Source organism: Rhinolophus sinicus, chromosome 15, assembly GCF_057876585.1.
Source record: "Rhinolophus sinicus isolate RSI-liver-muscle chromosome 15, RSI-T2T, whole genome shotgun sequence".
Classification (NCBI taxonomy): Eukaryota; Metazoa; Chordata; class Mammalia; order Chiroptera; family Rhinolophidae; genus Rhinolophus; species Rhinolophus sinicus.
The window spans coordinates 94,290,074-94,304,537 of NC_142515.1; the positions used below are offsets into that span (position 1 = coordinate 94,290,074).

Below are 14,464 nucleotides of genomic sequence, written 5' to 3' on the forward strand. Positions count from 1 at the left end.
ATTGAACTTTTCTCCATATGTTTGCTAGTGCATATCCAAAATAAGCTAAAAAATGTATCACTAGAATTTCAGGTCAAGATGGCAGAAAAGTAAACATTGTGCTTGCTTCCTCCCACAACCCCATTAAAATTACAACTAAACTACAGAAAAAACCATCATTGAGAATCTCCTGAAGTCTAGCTGAACAGAAGTCCTACAACTAAGGATATTCAGAGGAAGCCACAAGGAGACTGGTAGGAGGGGTAGAGATGTGGAATGGGCTAGTCCCACACCTGCATGTTGCAATTAAAAGTTACAAGGGATGTCTTGGCTGCAGGGGTTCCCCTGGAGGAGCAAGGGGTCCCCGCCCCACACCATGCACCCCAGCCCAGGGTTCCAGTGCTGGTAAGAGAAGTCCTCACAACTTCTGGCTGTGAAAACCAGCAGAGTTTGTGTTTGAGTGGGACAAAAGGTTGTGAGTCCCTGGAATTCCTCTTAAAGGGTTCACACATGGACTTACTTGCTGATAGACTCACTTAGTCTGAGCTCCAGCACTGAGGCAGCAGCTCGAAAGGCACCAGGGACATACAAGAAGTACTGAATTGTCTTGTTTCAGGGCAAGGACTGAAGTGGCAGCTTTCTCCCAGACAGAAGTGCTGGAAGAAGCCATTGGTTTTTTTGTTAAACCCTCCCCCAACCCAGCATGCAGATGCAGGAGGCTGCAATATCTGAGTCTCCATCAATCTGGCTAACACTGTTTGTCCACCCTGGTGATCCCCTGAGACTTCACCCCACCCAATTTGCTGGCCCACCCAAGCCACTTCCAGTGATTTTTTGATACAAATGGCCTGTCTTGGCTCATGCTCCAGACTTTCTTAAAATACTCACAAACCCCAAACAAGCATTACATGGCTTTGGCACGCTCTGTAACTCTTGCTAAGCAGCCCCAAGCCCGGCACTAGCGTTAACCAGCTTCAGTTCGCAGTCTAGCCTCTCCCAGGCACCTCCAAGGCCATCACAAATGGAAACCATCTGAAGATCACTTTTTGTCTCATACCAAGTGGCCACAGGCAGAGCACAGGATGCAGCTGACCTTGGCCTGCACCAGAACCCCTCCCAAAAGGTCCCAAAATCAACACACTCAGTGGCCAGCTTCAGATCACACCAGAGCACCACCCCACCACTTCCACAAGTGAAACACCCAAAGGACAAGCACCAGAGCCCTGCTGAAGTGAATCCAGCTCTGTAAGGTCAGCCCCTGCACCACAGTTCCTCCATTGTAGTCACAGCCTATATTCACAACCAATCAATCCCTCTCATTGATGTGAAAACAGCAACCAAAAGTTAGCTACAATAGGAGAGCACACACAAGGGACTTGCCTGGAGCACCCAGCTCAGGTCACCAGAAAGACTGCACCACTGGGCGCCACAGGACACCTACCACATAAGGCAACTCTACTAAGACTGGGAGACATAGCAGCTCTACCTAATACATAGAAACAAACATATGGAGGCAGCCAAAATGGGAAGACAAAGAAACATGTCCCAGATGAAAGAACAGAACAAAGCTCCAGAAAAAGAACAAAACAAAATGGAGACAAGCAATCTACCAGACACAGAGTTCAAAACACTGGTTATAAGGATGCTCAATGATCTCAGGGAGAACTTCAACAAAGAAATGGAAAACATAAAAGTGGAGATAAAAACAACCAGTTAGAAATAAAGAATACAATAACTAAAATAAAGAATACATTAGAGGGAATCAGCAGTAGATTAGATAAAGCAGAGGATCAAATCAGCAATTTAGGTACCAGAAAATACCCAATCAGAACATCAAAATAGGGCCGGCCTGGCTCAGGCAGTTAGAGCTCCATGCTGCTAATGCTGAAGGCTGCCTGTTCAATTCCCACATGGGCCAGGGGGCTCTCAACCACAAGGTTGCCTGTTCGACTGCTGCAAGGGATGGTGGGCTCTGCCCCCTGCAACTAAGATTGAACGCAGCACCATGAGCTGAGCTGCCACTGAGCTCCCGAATGGCTCAGTTGGTTGGAGCATGGGCTCTCAACCACAAGGTTGCCAGTTTGACTCCCGCAAGGGATGGTGGGCTGCGCCCCCCTGCAACTAACGGCAACTGGACCTGGAGCTGAGCTGCACCCTCCACAACTACTATTGAAAGGACAACCTGACTTGGAAAAAATCCTGGAAGTACACACACTGTTCCCCAATAAAGTCCTTTTCCCCTTTCCCAATAAAACCTTAAAAAAAAAAAAAAAAAAAAAAAAAAGCAAAATGAATCCAAAAAAATGTGGATAGTTTAAGGGTCCTCTGGAACAACATTAAGCACACCGACATTCGTACCATGAGGGCACCAGAAGGAGAAGAGAGAAAGCAAGAGATTGATAATCTATTTGAAGCAGTAATAATAGAAAACTTCCCTATCCAAAGGAAATGGATATTCAAGCCCAGGAAGTGCAGAGAATCCCAAACAAGATGAATCCAAAGAGGCCCACACCAAGACACATCATGATTAAAATGACAATGGTTAAATATAAAGAAAGAATCTTAAAAGCAGCAAGAGAAAAGCAGTCAGTTACCTACAAGGGAGCTCCCATAAAAGTATCAGCTAATTTCTCAACAGAAACTTTACAGGCCAGAGAAACTGGAAAGAAATATTCAAAGTGATGAAAAGCAAGGACTACAGACAATATTACTCTATCCAGCAAATCCACCATCTAAAATTGAAGGACACATAAAGAGCTTCCCAGACAAGAAAAAGCTAAAGGAGTTCATCACCACCAAACCAGTATTACAAGAAATGTGAGCGGGACTTCTTTAAGAAGAAGGGAAAAAAAGATAAAAAATATGAATAATAAAATGGCAATAACTACATATCTATCAACAATTATTTTAAATGTAAATGGATTAAACGCTCCAATCAAAAGACATAGGGTCACTGAATAGACAGGAAAAGAAGACCCTTATATATACTGCCTACAAGAGACTCACTTCACATTGAAAGACACACACAGACTGAAATTAAACAGATGGAAAAAAATATGAAAAATGAAAACAAAACAAAAATGTTGAAGTAGCAATACTTATACCAGACAAAATAGACTTTAAAACAAAGGCTATAGCAAGAAACAAAGAAGGACAACTTCTTTGTATTCATCCAAATAATCCCACATCTGGGTATTTATCCAAAGAAACCCAAAATGCTACTTTGAGGGTATGTGGACATCCATATGTTCATTGCAGCACTGTTTACAGTTTCCAAGTTGTGGAGGCAGCCTGGCTGTTTGTTGATGAATGAATGGATAAAGAGAAGATGGTATATATACATAATGGAATATTGCTCAGCCATGGAAGGAAATGGGTTCTTGCCATCTGTGGCAGCATGGGTGGACCTGGAGGGTATTATCGTGCTGAGTGAAGTATGTCATACAGAGAAAGCTGATACAGTGTGATTTCACTTGTATGTGGAATTTAAAGAACCACAGCAACAAAACAAAAAAAAAAACAAAATAGAAACAAACTCATAGATATAGAGAACATTTTGATAGTTGCCAGATGGGAGGGATGTTAGGGAGGTGGATGAAAAAGAGGAAGGGATTAAGAAGTACAAATTGGTTGTTACAAAGTAGTCATGTGGATGTAGGGTCCAGCATAAGGAATATAGTCAGTAATATTGTAATAACTATGTATGACGTTAGATGGGTACTAGATTTATCAGTGTGATAGACTGGAGGGAGTTGGGGACAGGGTGAAAAAGGTAAAGGGATTAAGAAGTACAAATTGATAGTTACAGAACAGTTATGGGATGTAAAGTAAAGCATAGGGAATACAGTCAATAATATGGTATTAACTGTTTATAGTGCCAGGTGGGTACTAGACTAGTCAGGGGGATCACTTCTTAAGTTATATAAATGTCTAACCACTATGCCATACACCTGAAATTAATATAAAATAATATTGAATGTCAACTGTAATTGAAAATTAAAAGGGGGGAGCGGTGAAGGGGAATAAGAGGTTTAAATCTCCAGGTATAAAACAAATAAGTCATGGGGATATAATGTACAGCATAGGAAATATAGTCAATAATATTGTGACTGTGTGGTACAGTGTCAGATGGTTGCTGGACTTACCATGGTGATCACTTCTTTAGGTATATAAATGTTGAATAACTATGGTATACACTTGAAACTAATATAATATTGTATGTTAGCCATCTCAATATTTTACTCATTGCATATAAGTCACAAGGTGTAGCCTACACGGAGATGGGTATATACAAGAGCCTGTATGCAGAAGGCAGGGGATATTGGGAGCATCTTAAAATCTGTCCACCAGAAAGGTTTCAACCTTGATCAGGAGTTTGGGCTCTAAGGAAAACGAGACACTAGAGAGGTATGTCCGTGCTTTCCAGCATAGTCCCTAATCCTTCATGTCACCATCTTCTCAAAAACAAAAACTTTACTAGCAAAGAACTGGCACATGGAAGAACTTGCCCTGTTTTAGGTATATCTGCAGACCCCACCGTGCTGCTCCTGACCATGTCAGGAAAAGATGAGACATGGTTTCTCTTATGCCAACAGAGACCTTCCGTCTTTGCCAGGAGAAATCACAGCTATTTCAGGACAAATTCAACACGTGTCTCTAGAGGGCTTCTGAATTCTGCTCAGCTAGTAAGGGTTTATCTCTCTCCAAATATAGTTTCTTTATAATCTTTGTATTTTAAGTCTTGAAGTCTTTCAAAATGTGATTTTGGCTTCTATAATGAGATAAAGTAGAATGTATGGGAATCATGATTTGTGACAACCTCTGTATCTAATCTTTGTAGTCCTCCTGGCTCAGATCTCTCTGAATGAGGAACTCAGAGATATCATTAACTGATATGAAGAAAAGTTGAATATTTACACAGAGAAATTGGCTATGGGATAAAGTATGCTAATTATGCTTAAAACCCCCTGATCATGACTTCCTCAGCATGATTCATTCTCTGAGTTCGCCTACACTTTCCTCTCAAGTGTGTGCTTTCATTTTGAAAAAATCACTTTCGCTTTCTTGCATCTGCCTCGTTCTTGAATTCTTTCTTGCATGGGGACAAGAACCCAGTCGCCACTGCTCTGGGTTGAGTCCTCTCCTGGACATCCCCACGAGCCTCCGGTGACACAATCACCTTTTTATCCTGAGCTAACTTTGCATTCTTCCAGTTGCATCTCAGAACATAGCTTTATTCCCCATGTGATGAGTTATCAGTCAGGGTTCAATCAAGAAAAGAGAAACCACATTCGTTATTTTAATGAAGATAATTTAATATAGGTATGGTTAAATAGTTTTTGAAAGATAAAAGGCATAAAAGAAAAAAATATGGTAACCAACACAGTGTCGTAACTGCAGGATATAGTAACAACACCCACCATCGGCTGAAGGACAAGGGGAAAGATTGGCTGTGTGCCCTCTATTGACCACTATTGAAAGAATCTAAAGAGAAGCCAGATGGAAAATGAGAGCAGCAGTTGAAAGATTCCCAGCCCCCACCACAATATCACAACTTACAGTCTAGAAGGGTAAGTTGGAGCAGTAAAAAAATAAATAAGTAAAATTCGTATTCAGCACGAGAGACAGCCGTAGAGTGTGGAGGGAGAAGATAGGAAAAAAAATATTACCAGGAATAGGAGAAAAAAATTACATTGGCTATGACTAAGGCAAACTCTTCCATATCGTCTCCTTTATGAGCTCTGATCACTTTAAGATCTTTAGGATCTGATCAGGACCAGTGAAGAACCGAAGACATACAAGTCATCTTTGAATAAAAGGTCTGACAAAATTCAACAGTTCTCCATTTTGCTTGAATGTTAGACCCACCTGGTGTGCTGTGTAAACGGTGCGTTCTCTTTGCACTCTCCAGTCCAATTAAATCTTAATCTATGGTGATGGGGGCTCAGGCATGAGGATTTTTAAATCTCATCAGATGCTTCCAATAGGAAGCCTAGATTGAGGACCAGTGACACACACATTCTCTCACACAACCTGCATTAATAGATTTGATTGAAGCCAAAGTTTTATGGAAAATAGACATGGATGGTGAAAGTGGTTGAGTCAAATCAAATCATATCTATCTAACTATCTATCATCTACCATCTACCGATCTATCTATCTATATACCCACAAAAAAAGAGCTGTGATTTTCTACAGGATGCCTGGGTCATAGGTGACAAATACAGAATATTCCCTAGTTATAATAGGATTCTATTGTGCAGTGATTTTGACATACATAGGATGCCAGAATACTCTCTTAATCCCATCAAAGATGTGCCAAAATAAGCAATTTTAAGATACGATATAGACCAACTGAAATGAAAACCGTGAGCTATGAAAATTGTGTGACTAAAGAAGCGTATTTGCCTTTTGAAATATTTGATTTTTCAGTCATTTCTAATACATAGGACAAAAAAGAAAAAAAGGCCCAAGTATTGAGATCAGATTGTTTTGCTGAGGAGCTTCTGCATGGCCCTCTTGATGTCCCTGTTCCTCAGACTGTAGATGAAGGGGTTCAACATGGGGGTAAACACAGTGTACACCACCGAGGCCACTGCACCCTTCCTGGGAGAGTGGGAGGTGGCAGAACTGAGGTACACCCCAAGGCCTGTTCCGTAAAATAAGCAAACAACTGACAGGTGAGAGCCACAGGTGGAGAAGGCTCTATACTTCCCACTGGATGATGGGACTCTCAGAATGGAGGAAATTATTTTATAGTAAGAAAAAAGGATCCCTGAGACTGGAATACCACCAAAGATGGCCCCAATAAGGTAGATTAATAGGTTATTGGTGGGGATTTCAAAACAGGCCAACTTGAGGAGTTGAGGAGGATCACAGAAAAAATGAGGAATTTCCACATTTGTGCAAAAGGAAAGTTGTGATATCATCAGGAAGTGCAACTGAGAGTCCAAAAGGCTGATCAAAAAAGACACCAGAACAAGCAGGCTGCAGAGCCGGGGGTGCATGATGACCGGGTAGTGCAGCGGGTGGCAGATGGCCACAAACCGGTCATAGGCCATCACGGTCAGGAGTACACTGTCCCAGCATACAAAAAGTATAAAAAAAGTTAACTGTGTCAGGCAGCCCTCATAGGAGATGACTCTGCTGTACGTGTGCATGTCCCAGATCATCTTAGGGACGGTGGTGGAGGTGAAACCGATGTCAGCCAAGGACAGGTGGGAGAGGAAGAAGTACATGGGCGTGTGCAGGTGGGAGTCTGAGCTGACGGCCAGGATGATGAGCAGGTTCCCCAGCACGGTGACCAGGTACATGGACAGGAAGAGCCCAAAGAGGAGGGGCTGCAGGTTTGGATCATCTGAGAGCCCCAGGAAGAAGAATTCCGAGACACCTGTCTGATTCTGTGGTTCCACATTGCAGAGACACCTTTTGGAGAATAAACGAGGGTTGGTATAAAGGAAACAAGTATACAGATACCCATCTGTTTATCTATATTTTAGATTTAAGCAATTCGTAAATTAACTATTCACACTTGAGGACCATACCCCTTTAGTAACATTTCTTGGTTATGATATTCTTCTTAGAATCACTTTCACGTTGGATTTGCTCCATTAATCTGTTACTACATACATTGCTTTGGAAAGAATGGGCTAAGAAATTAGAGGAGCAAAGTTATTTAGAGGTTAAAAATCCGTAAACAGACTAACCTATCAGTCCCCTCCTGTTAAGAAAAGGAATGAGAACTATCGTTCTCCCTTAGGGAAAAAAGTGTTCTTTATTAGTGTTCTTAATTAAAGCACACTAATAAGCAGTCAAATGCACTTTATTTTATCCAAAAGCAGTGCAACTAACTCCCTTGGTTTGGACTTTATAAACACCCTATAAGAGCTATGTAACAAAGTGTCTGACTCCATTTTTTGTGTGTGATATTTGGCTACTAACAGTTTTTAAACCACACCTCTCCCTCTTCCCCTTCTGCCCAGCATCTAGGCTAGCTGATAAGAAAACCAGGGTTCTCCAGTTATAAAATAAAATAAAGAAGTCATGGGGATGTACAGCATGGTGACTATAATAATTTTATATTGCATATTTGAAAATTACTAAGAGAGTAAATCTTAAATGCTCTCATTACAATAAAAAAAAATTGTAACTATGTATGGTGACAGATGTTAACTAGAATTATTGTGGTGATCATTTTGCAACATACACATATACTGAATCAGTATGTTGTACTCCTGAAACTAATATAAATTTATATTCAATTGAGATATATATCTCAATTTAAAAAAAGGCTGGGTCCTCCCTCCTTTGGTGACAGTGAGAGATTCGAACCTCACATATGCAGGAACTCTCACTCTGAACCCACACCCTAACTACAATTTAATAAGAGAAAACATAGCCACTTTTCTTGACTTTGTGTGCCCTTTCAGACCAGCATAAAAGGGCTGCTACGCTCTCTCCAGACAGGGAGATCTTCAGATAAGGAATAAAAGTTTTTATACCCTCTTGTTTTATGGCATTTTCAGCCTCTATATCCAAGGCAAATTTGGGGGTGGTGTCCATCCTCTTTCTTCAGAGCGTCCACTACCCTTGATGCCGCGAATGGGGCACTGAGACAATGGCCACGCCCACCGGAAGTCTGTCTTCTTGCTCTGGCTCTGCTGCGTGACCGCAAGCTTGCACTTTGCACTGTGCTGCATCTTTCCAATCCGTTCTTACAGATCTAACTCACCTAAGGTAGAAGTTTCAATAATGACTTGGCTATTAGAGAGAAGAGTATGGAATTGGATCTCTCCTGAATGTGACCTTGGGTCTTGTGTCTGGGCCCTGACCTATCCATCCATCTTACAATGAAGATATATGACACTAGGGTCAGAGGAAAGATTCTTACCTTATCGGTTGTGTGTTTCAACCAGGCATGGGCCCCTAGGGGTGCTCAAGGGAAAGAGTATACACTCTGTGTGTAATATAGGTCCATTGAGTGGTTGCTCACAAAAGAGTAGTCATTAAAGGGTATAGAGAGAGAAGGAGAAGGGGGAGAGGGAGAGAGAGAGAGAGAGAGAGAGAGAGAGAGAGAGAGAGAGAGAGAGACTAGAAGAGACAGGGGGAATGGAAGGGATGGGAGAGGAGGGGAGGGAAGAGAAAGAAATGCAGCCATTACATGCCACTCTTAAGAACAGAAAACCCACCAGGACCTTTAAATATCTCTGCTGCTACGGTTGCACGTGCCTTTGTCTCAACAAAGACCTGGATCCTCTGGGTTTTAGGGAGAAACACTCATGGCACTTCTGTGGCACAGTGAAAGGGTTAATTCAAACCTGATTTAAGCACAAGGTACATAAACCCTATAAAGCAATGGTTATCATCGTGGAGGTCCCTAACCCTGAAGGTATGGATTTGAGGCTCTCTGGAGGAAGAAATTTATAAATATGATCAAAACAGAGAGTACTTCCCTTGAAGTATATGCACTGAAAGAAAGAGAGAGAGAGAGAGAGAGAGAGAGAGAGAGAGAGAGAGAAGAGAAAGAAACTTGTATATAGGGGAGGAAACAAAAAACAAACAGAGGTATACAGTTTGATCCAGTTGGAAATCGAAAATTTACTGAAAGAATTTATAGAACAAAAGATCAAAGGGCACCGATTGGCTTCTGAATGAACTTTAACATCAGCTGAAATGCACCAATTGGCAAAGTTTCATGTCCTCAACCAATACTGGGGCTCAAATAACAGTAATAGCTGGGAATCCCACTAAATTTTAACAAGGTACCCTCTATTATCTTAGGGAGGTTCTTGAACATGAAAAGAAAGGACAAACACATGTGCCTCACCTTTACCATTGGAACCCTAGCTTTGCCGAAATTCTCCGTTGTAATATCACCCAATGCCCTCAAAACTCCCCTAATGGTCATGGACACTCTTGACTAAATCACAATTAAATTAAGCCTTTGGCTCTGTATAGAAAAACCCGTGCAGGTTTTCACCTCCTTTGTGTCTTGTTTTCTACACAGAACACTTCCCTTCTCAAACTCCAGGTGTGTGTGTGGAGGGGGGGGTCCCCCACACCAAGGAATTCTCCATGACACCAGCTGAGTGTCCTCCAATTTAACTCAGTTCTGACACCATCTGCCTGCATTGTCAGATCCCACAGGTTAAGGGCGCAGTCCCAGAAGACTGCTCCCTCCCCCGCTTCAGATACCAACTGTAAGTAGTAGGTCCCCAGGCTATCCACAACTTTGGTCCAACGTGGCTACAAATCAGAGATTCCCACAGCCCCCTCCTCTGGTTTGAGTAGTCACTCTAGGAATAGTGTGTAGAGGGAAATGACAGAATCCCATTTATTTCTTTAGTCACATCCCTGGAATGGATGAAAGCCCAGGCAAGAAAGAAAAAAGCCTCCAGTGTGCGGCAGCCATATGGACTAGGCAGTGTCTTTGTAAACTAACAAAGGGTAATCAATATTTAACAGTTTGTATATTTTTTGTTTGGTTGGTTGGTTTGGGTCGTTTGGGTTGCATACTCTGTGCCAACCACAGTGTGGGTACTAGGGAATCAGAAATAAACAAGACTCAATCACTTCCCCACAGGCATTCTGCCTGGAATGACCTGGAAAGAGAAAGGAAAGGTTAAGGAGATTGGTTGAGAGGTTTTCCTGGTTTGTTTTAATTTTAACATTTTATTTAACCTAATATATCACAAACATTATAACATTTTACATTTTTGAAATCTGGTATTTATACTGATAGCACACCTTAATTTGGACTAGCCATATTTCAAGGGCTTGATAGCCATGCGAAACTAAATTGTGTGGAAAGAGGTTGTTCTGTACCCTGTGTCCTGTGAATACAGTCTCGCTGCTCAGATCCAAACCTGACTTTACCCTTTCTTACCCCAGGATAAATTAAATAAGAATACTGTGCTCCATTTGCAAATGGCTGAAACTGGTTTTAATTTCAGCTGAAGGTTGTTAGCCTCCAGCAACTTGTAGTTCTGTAAGATACGGAAAACATCTAGGGGTCCTCCAGTCCACGCTCTCTCTCCATACAGGAAACACTAGCAGATATTCCAGACTCAGCATCAGTACTTGGAAGTGTTCTTTCTCTCTTCCCCAGTTCCTAGAACTTCTCTGGTTTTTAGGGCCTTAGAGGTTTCAGTTATTCCATTAAGCAATGCAATAGGTATATGCCAGAAGATCAATGAATTTGGCCTACACTACAACAGACTAATTAAAAGTTATAGGAATTTCAGTCTCATATTCCATCAAGTATAATCTTTGCTTTTATCCAGAAAAAAATCACCTTAAGCCTCCTGAAGAACTTGTTTCTCACTAACAAAGTATGTACATCACTTAGTCCTCCCAACAGTTGGATTTTAGCTCCTTGGATAAAGTTAGGTAATTAAATGTTGGGTTAGATTGATGTCCAAAATACATACACACACACACACACACACACACACACACACACACACATACACATGTCTTGCTCTTTTCCTCAACTGTAAAATAACAATAATATGTGTACCTCTATCTTGGGCGTATTATGCAGATGAAAATTAAAGCTACATAGCACCTAACTTTGAGCCCGACACAGGAAACCCTCAATAAAGTTCTGGGATGTTACGGTTCTTCTCCTCGCCACCTTCATGATCATAACCATAGCCGTCGTGGTCATGTTGGAGTGCCTAGGGGATGAAGAGATCGTTTCCAGCTCAGGTGTGGGCGATGACTTTGGAAGCTAGGAATGGTAGTGGAGAAGAGCAGATTCTGAATGAGAGTTCTGAAATCCCCAACAGAAAAAAATAACGTAAACTTCATAGGACTCGGAGTTGAAACTTTATTGATGCCCTCCCATCTGGCTAGCTCAGTTGTCCCACTGTCTTGATAGTGAGGAAACAAGTTTTTCCAGCATTCCTCCTCCATCCACCATCTCCCTTGGCACTTACTGATCTGCATTGTTTCTCTGCTGGGTCATGACCGACATCCTGTCTGGTGAATGATGAGGGCTGAGGCACTGTCCTCAGGACAGGCATGGATCTTCTGATGCAGGTGAAAACTCTGGGAGGAAGAGACACGGATATGAAGCTTAATGGGGATTGGCAGCGTGAAGGGCTGGAGGCACTGGCTAATTATTTACTCCTGTGTAGCCTTGAGCGCTCAACGCACAGAGCTCATAATTACCAAAATTGGTCCATGTTCTCCCAATCTCTGAGGACTTCTAATATTAACAGGAGAGGAAAAGGGAAAAATGAATGTGCTTAGAAGGGTCTGAGCCCTTTTTCATCTGAGGAGAAAGCTCATCTGTACCCTTCACTTCTGACTTCCAATTTCAAGGATCTTAATATAAAATTTAGACTTTAAAATAAATAAATAAATAATGTATTAAAAATATCTGTGGGGGAAAGATGGATTTTTCATTAAATTTTCTAACAGACTGAATAGTCAGGGAAGGAAACCAGATCTAATATTTGAGTTTACATTATACAGAAAATGAATTCCATGTGAATCATAGACCTAAAATATGAAAACAATTTGATACAGTATCAAGATCCTAATTTAGGAAAATAACTTCAGGAGATTGGAGTTGCATTAGATTTCTTTGTTTTTCTTTTTTTTTTTCATTAGAGTTTATTGGCATGACAATGGTTAGTAGAGTTACATAGGTTTCTAGTGTACAATTCTGTAATACACCATCTATATATCATATGGTGTGTTCACTGATATGTAGACTTTTTTAAATTTATGACTGTGACTTTGACATCTGCAAAGCCATTGTACGATGTAAATTTGGGAGAATTGGGTCTTCTTGAACAAGAATCTGAAACTATTTCCATTTTCTCAGTTAAGATTTCTGTCTCTAAAATAAACTTTCTATTTCCTTTTTTTAGCTTGATGATGATGATGATGATGATGATGATGATGATGATGATGCTTTTTTTTTAATTTATTGGGGTGACAATTGTTAGTAAAATTACATAGATTTCAGGTGTACAATTCTGTATTACATCATCTATAAATCCCATTGTGTGTTCACCACCCAGAGTCAGTTCTCCTTCCATCACCATATATTTGATCCCCCTTACCCTCATCTACCACTCCCCACCCCCCTTACCCTCTGGTAACCACTAAACTATTGTCTATGTCTATGAGTTTTTGTTTCTCATTTGTTTGTCTTGTTCTTTTGTTGTTTTTGGTTTATATACCACATATCAGTGAAATCACATGGTTCTCTGCTTTTTCTGTCTGACTTATTTCGCTTAGCATCATACTCTCAAGATCCATCCATGTTGTCACAAATGTTCCTATATCATCTTTTCTTACTGCCGAATAGTATTCCATTGTGTATATATACCACAACTTCTTTATCCATTCATCTATCGAAGGACATTTTGGTTGTTTCCATGTCTTGGCCACCGTAAACAAAGCTGCAATGAACATTGGAGCACACGTGTCTTTATGTATAAATGTTTTCAGATTTTTTGGGTAGATACCCAGGAGAGGGATTGCTGGGTCATATGGTAATTCTATTCGTAATTTTTTGAGGAACCTCCACACTGCCTTCCATAACGGCTGCACCAGTCTGCATTCCCACCAACAGTGTATGAGGGTTCCTTTTTCTCCACAGCCTCTCCAACACTTGTTACTATTTGTCTTGTTGATGATAGCCATTCTGACTGGGGTGAGGTGATATCTCATTGTGGTTTTTATTTGCATTTCTCTGATGATTAATGATGTTGAGCATTTGTTCATATGTCTATTTGCCATTTGTATGTCCTCTTTGGAGAAATGTCTCTTCAGGTCCTCTGCCCATTTTTCAATTGGGTTGTATGTTTTTTTGTTGTTGAGTTTCATGAGTTCCTTGTATATTTTGGATATTAGCCCCTTATCGGAGGCACTGTTTGCAAAAATCTTCTCCCATTCAGTTGGTTGCCTCTTTATTTTGTCGATGGTTTCTTTTGCTGTGCCGAAGTGTTTAAGTTTCATATAGTCCCATTCGTTTATTTTAGCTTTTACTTCCATTGCCTTTGGAGTCAAATTCATAAAATGCTCTTTGAACCCAAGGTCCATAAGTTTAGTACCTATGTTTTCTTCTATGCAGTTTATTGTGTCAGGTCTTATGCTTAAGTCTTTGATCCATTTTGAATTAACTTTGGTACATGGTGACAGATAGTAGTCCAGTTTCATTCTTTTGCACGTGGCTTTCCAATTCTCCCAGCAACATTTATTGAAGAGGCTGTCTTTCCTCCATTGTATGTTTTTAGCTTCTTTGTCACAAATTATCTGTCCATATTTATGTGGTTTTATTTCTGGGTTCTCAGTTCTATTCCATTGGTCTGTGTGTCTGTTTTTCTGCCAATACCATGCTGTTTTGATTATTGTAGCCCTGTAGTACAAGCTAAATTCAGGGAGTGTGATACCTCCAGCATTGGTCTTTTTTCTTAAGATTGCTTTGGCTATTCGGGGTCTTTTGTGGTGCCAAACAAATCTGATA

At 40.9% G+C, this 14,464-nt stretch overlaps 2 protein-coding genes across 7 annotated transcripts in view; one reads left to right on the top strand and one right to left on the bottom strand.

Moving 5' to 3' along the window:
- The window catches only part of LOC109456203 (uncharacterized), a 366,695-nt gene that overhangs the window by 253,776 nt on the left and 98,455 nt on the right, over positions 1-14,464 (top strand). The window lies entirely within an intron of this gene.
- LOC109436020 (olfactory receptor 7E178-like) lies at positions 6,462-11,947 on the bottom strand. The gene is made up of 2 exons (XM_019714235.3): positions 11,919-11,947; positions 6,462-7,404 (listed from the first exon to the last, which is right to left on the bottom strand). Exons 1-2 carry the CDS (start codon positions 11,945-11,947, stop codon positions 6,462-6,464), a joined length of 972 nt encoding a protein of 323 aa, XP_019569794.3.

What these genes read in the sequence shown, in the direction of transcription:
- LOC109436020 (XM_019714235.3), bottom strand. Translation starts at nt 11,947, where the DNA reads ATGACCCAGCAGAGAAACAATGCAGATCA. An exon ending in CAGAGAAACAATGCAGATCA is followed by an intron (nt 7,405 to 11,918) that starts GTAAGTGCCAAG and finishes ATTCTCCAAAAG; the next exon opens with GTGTCTCTGCAATGTGGAAC.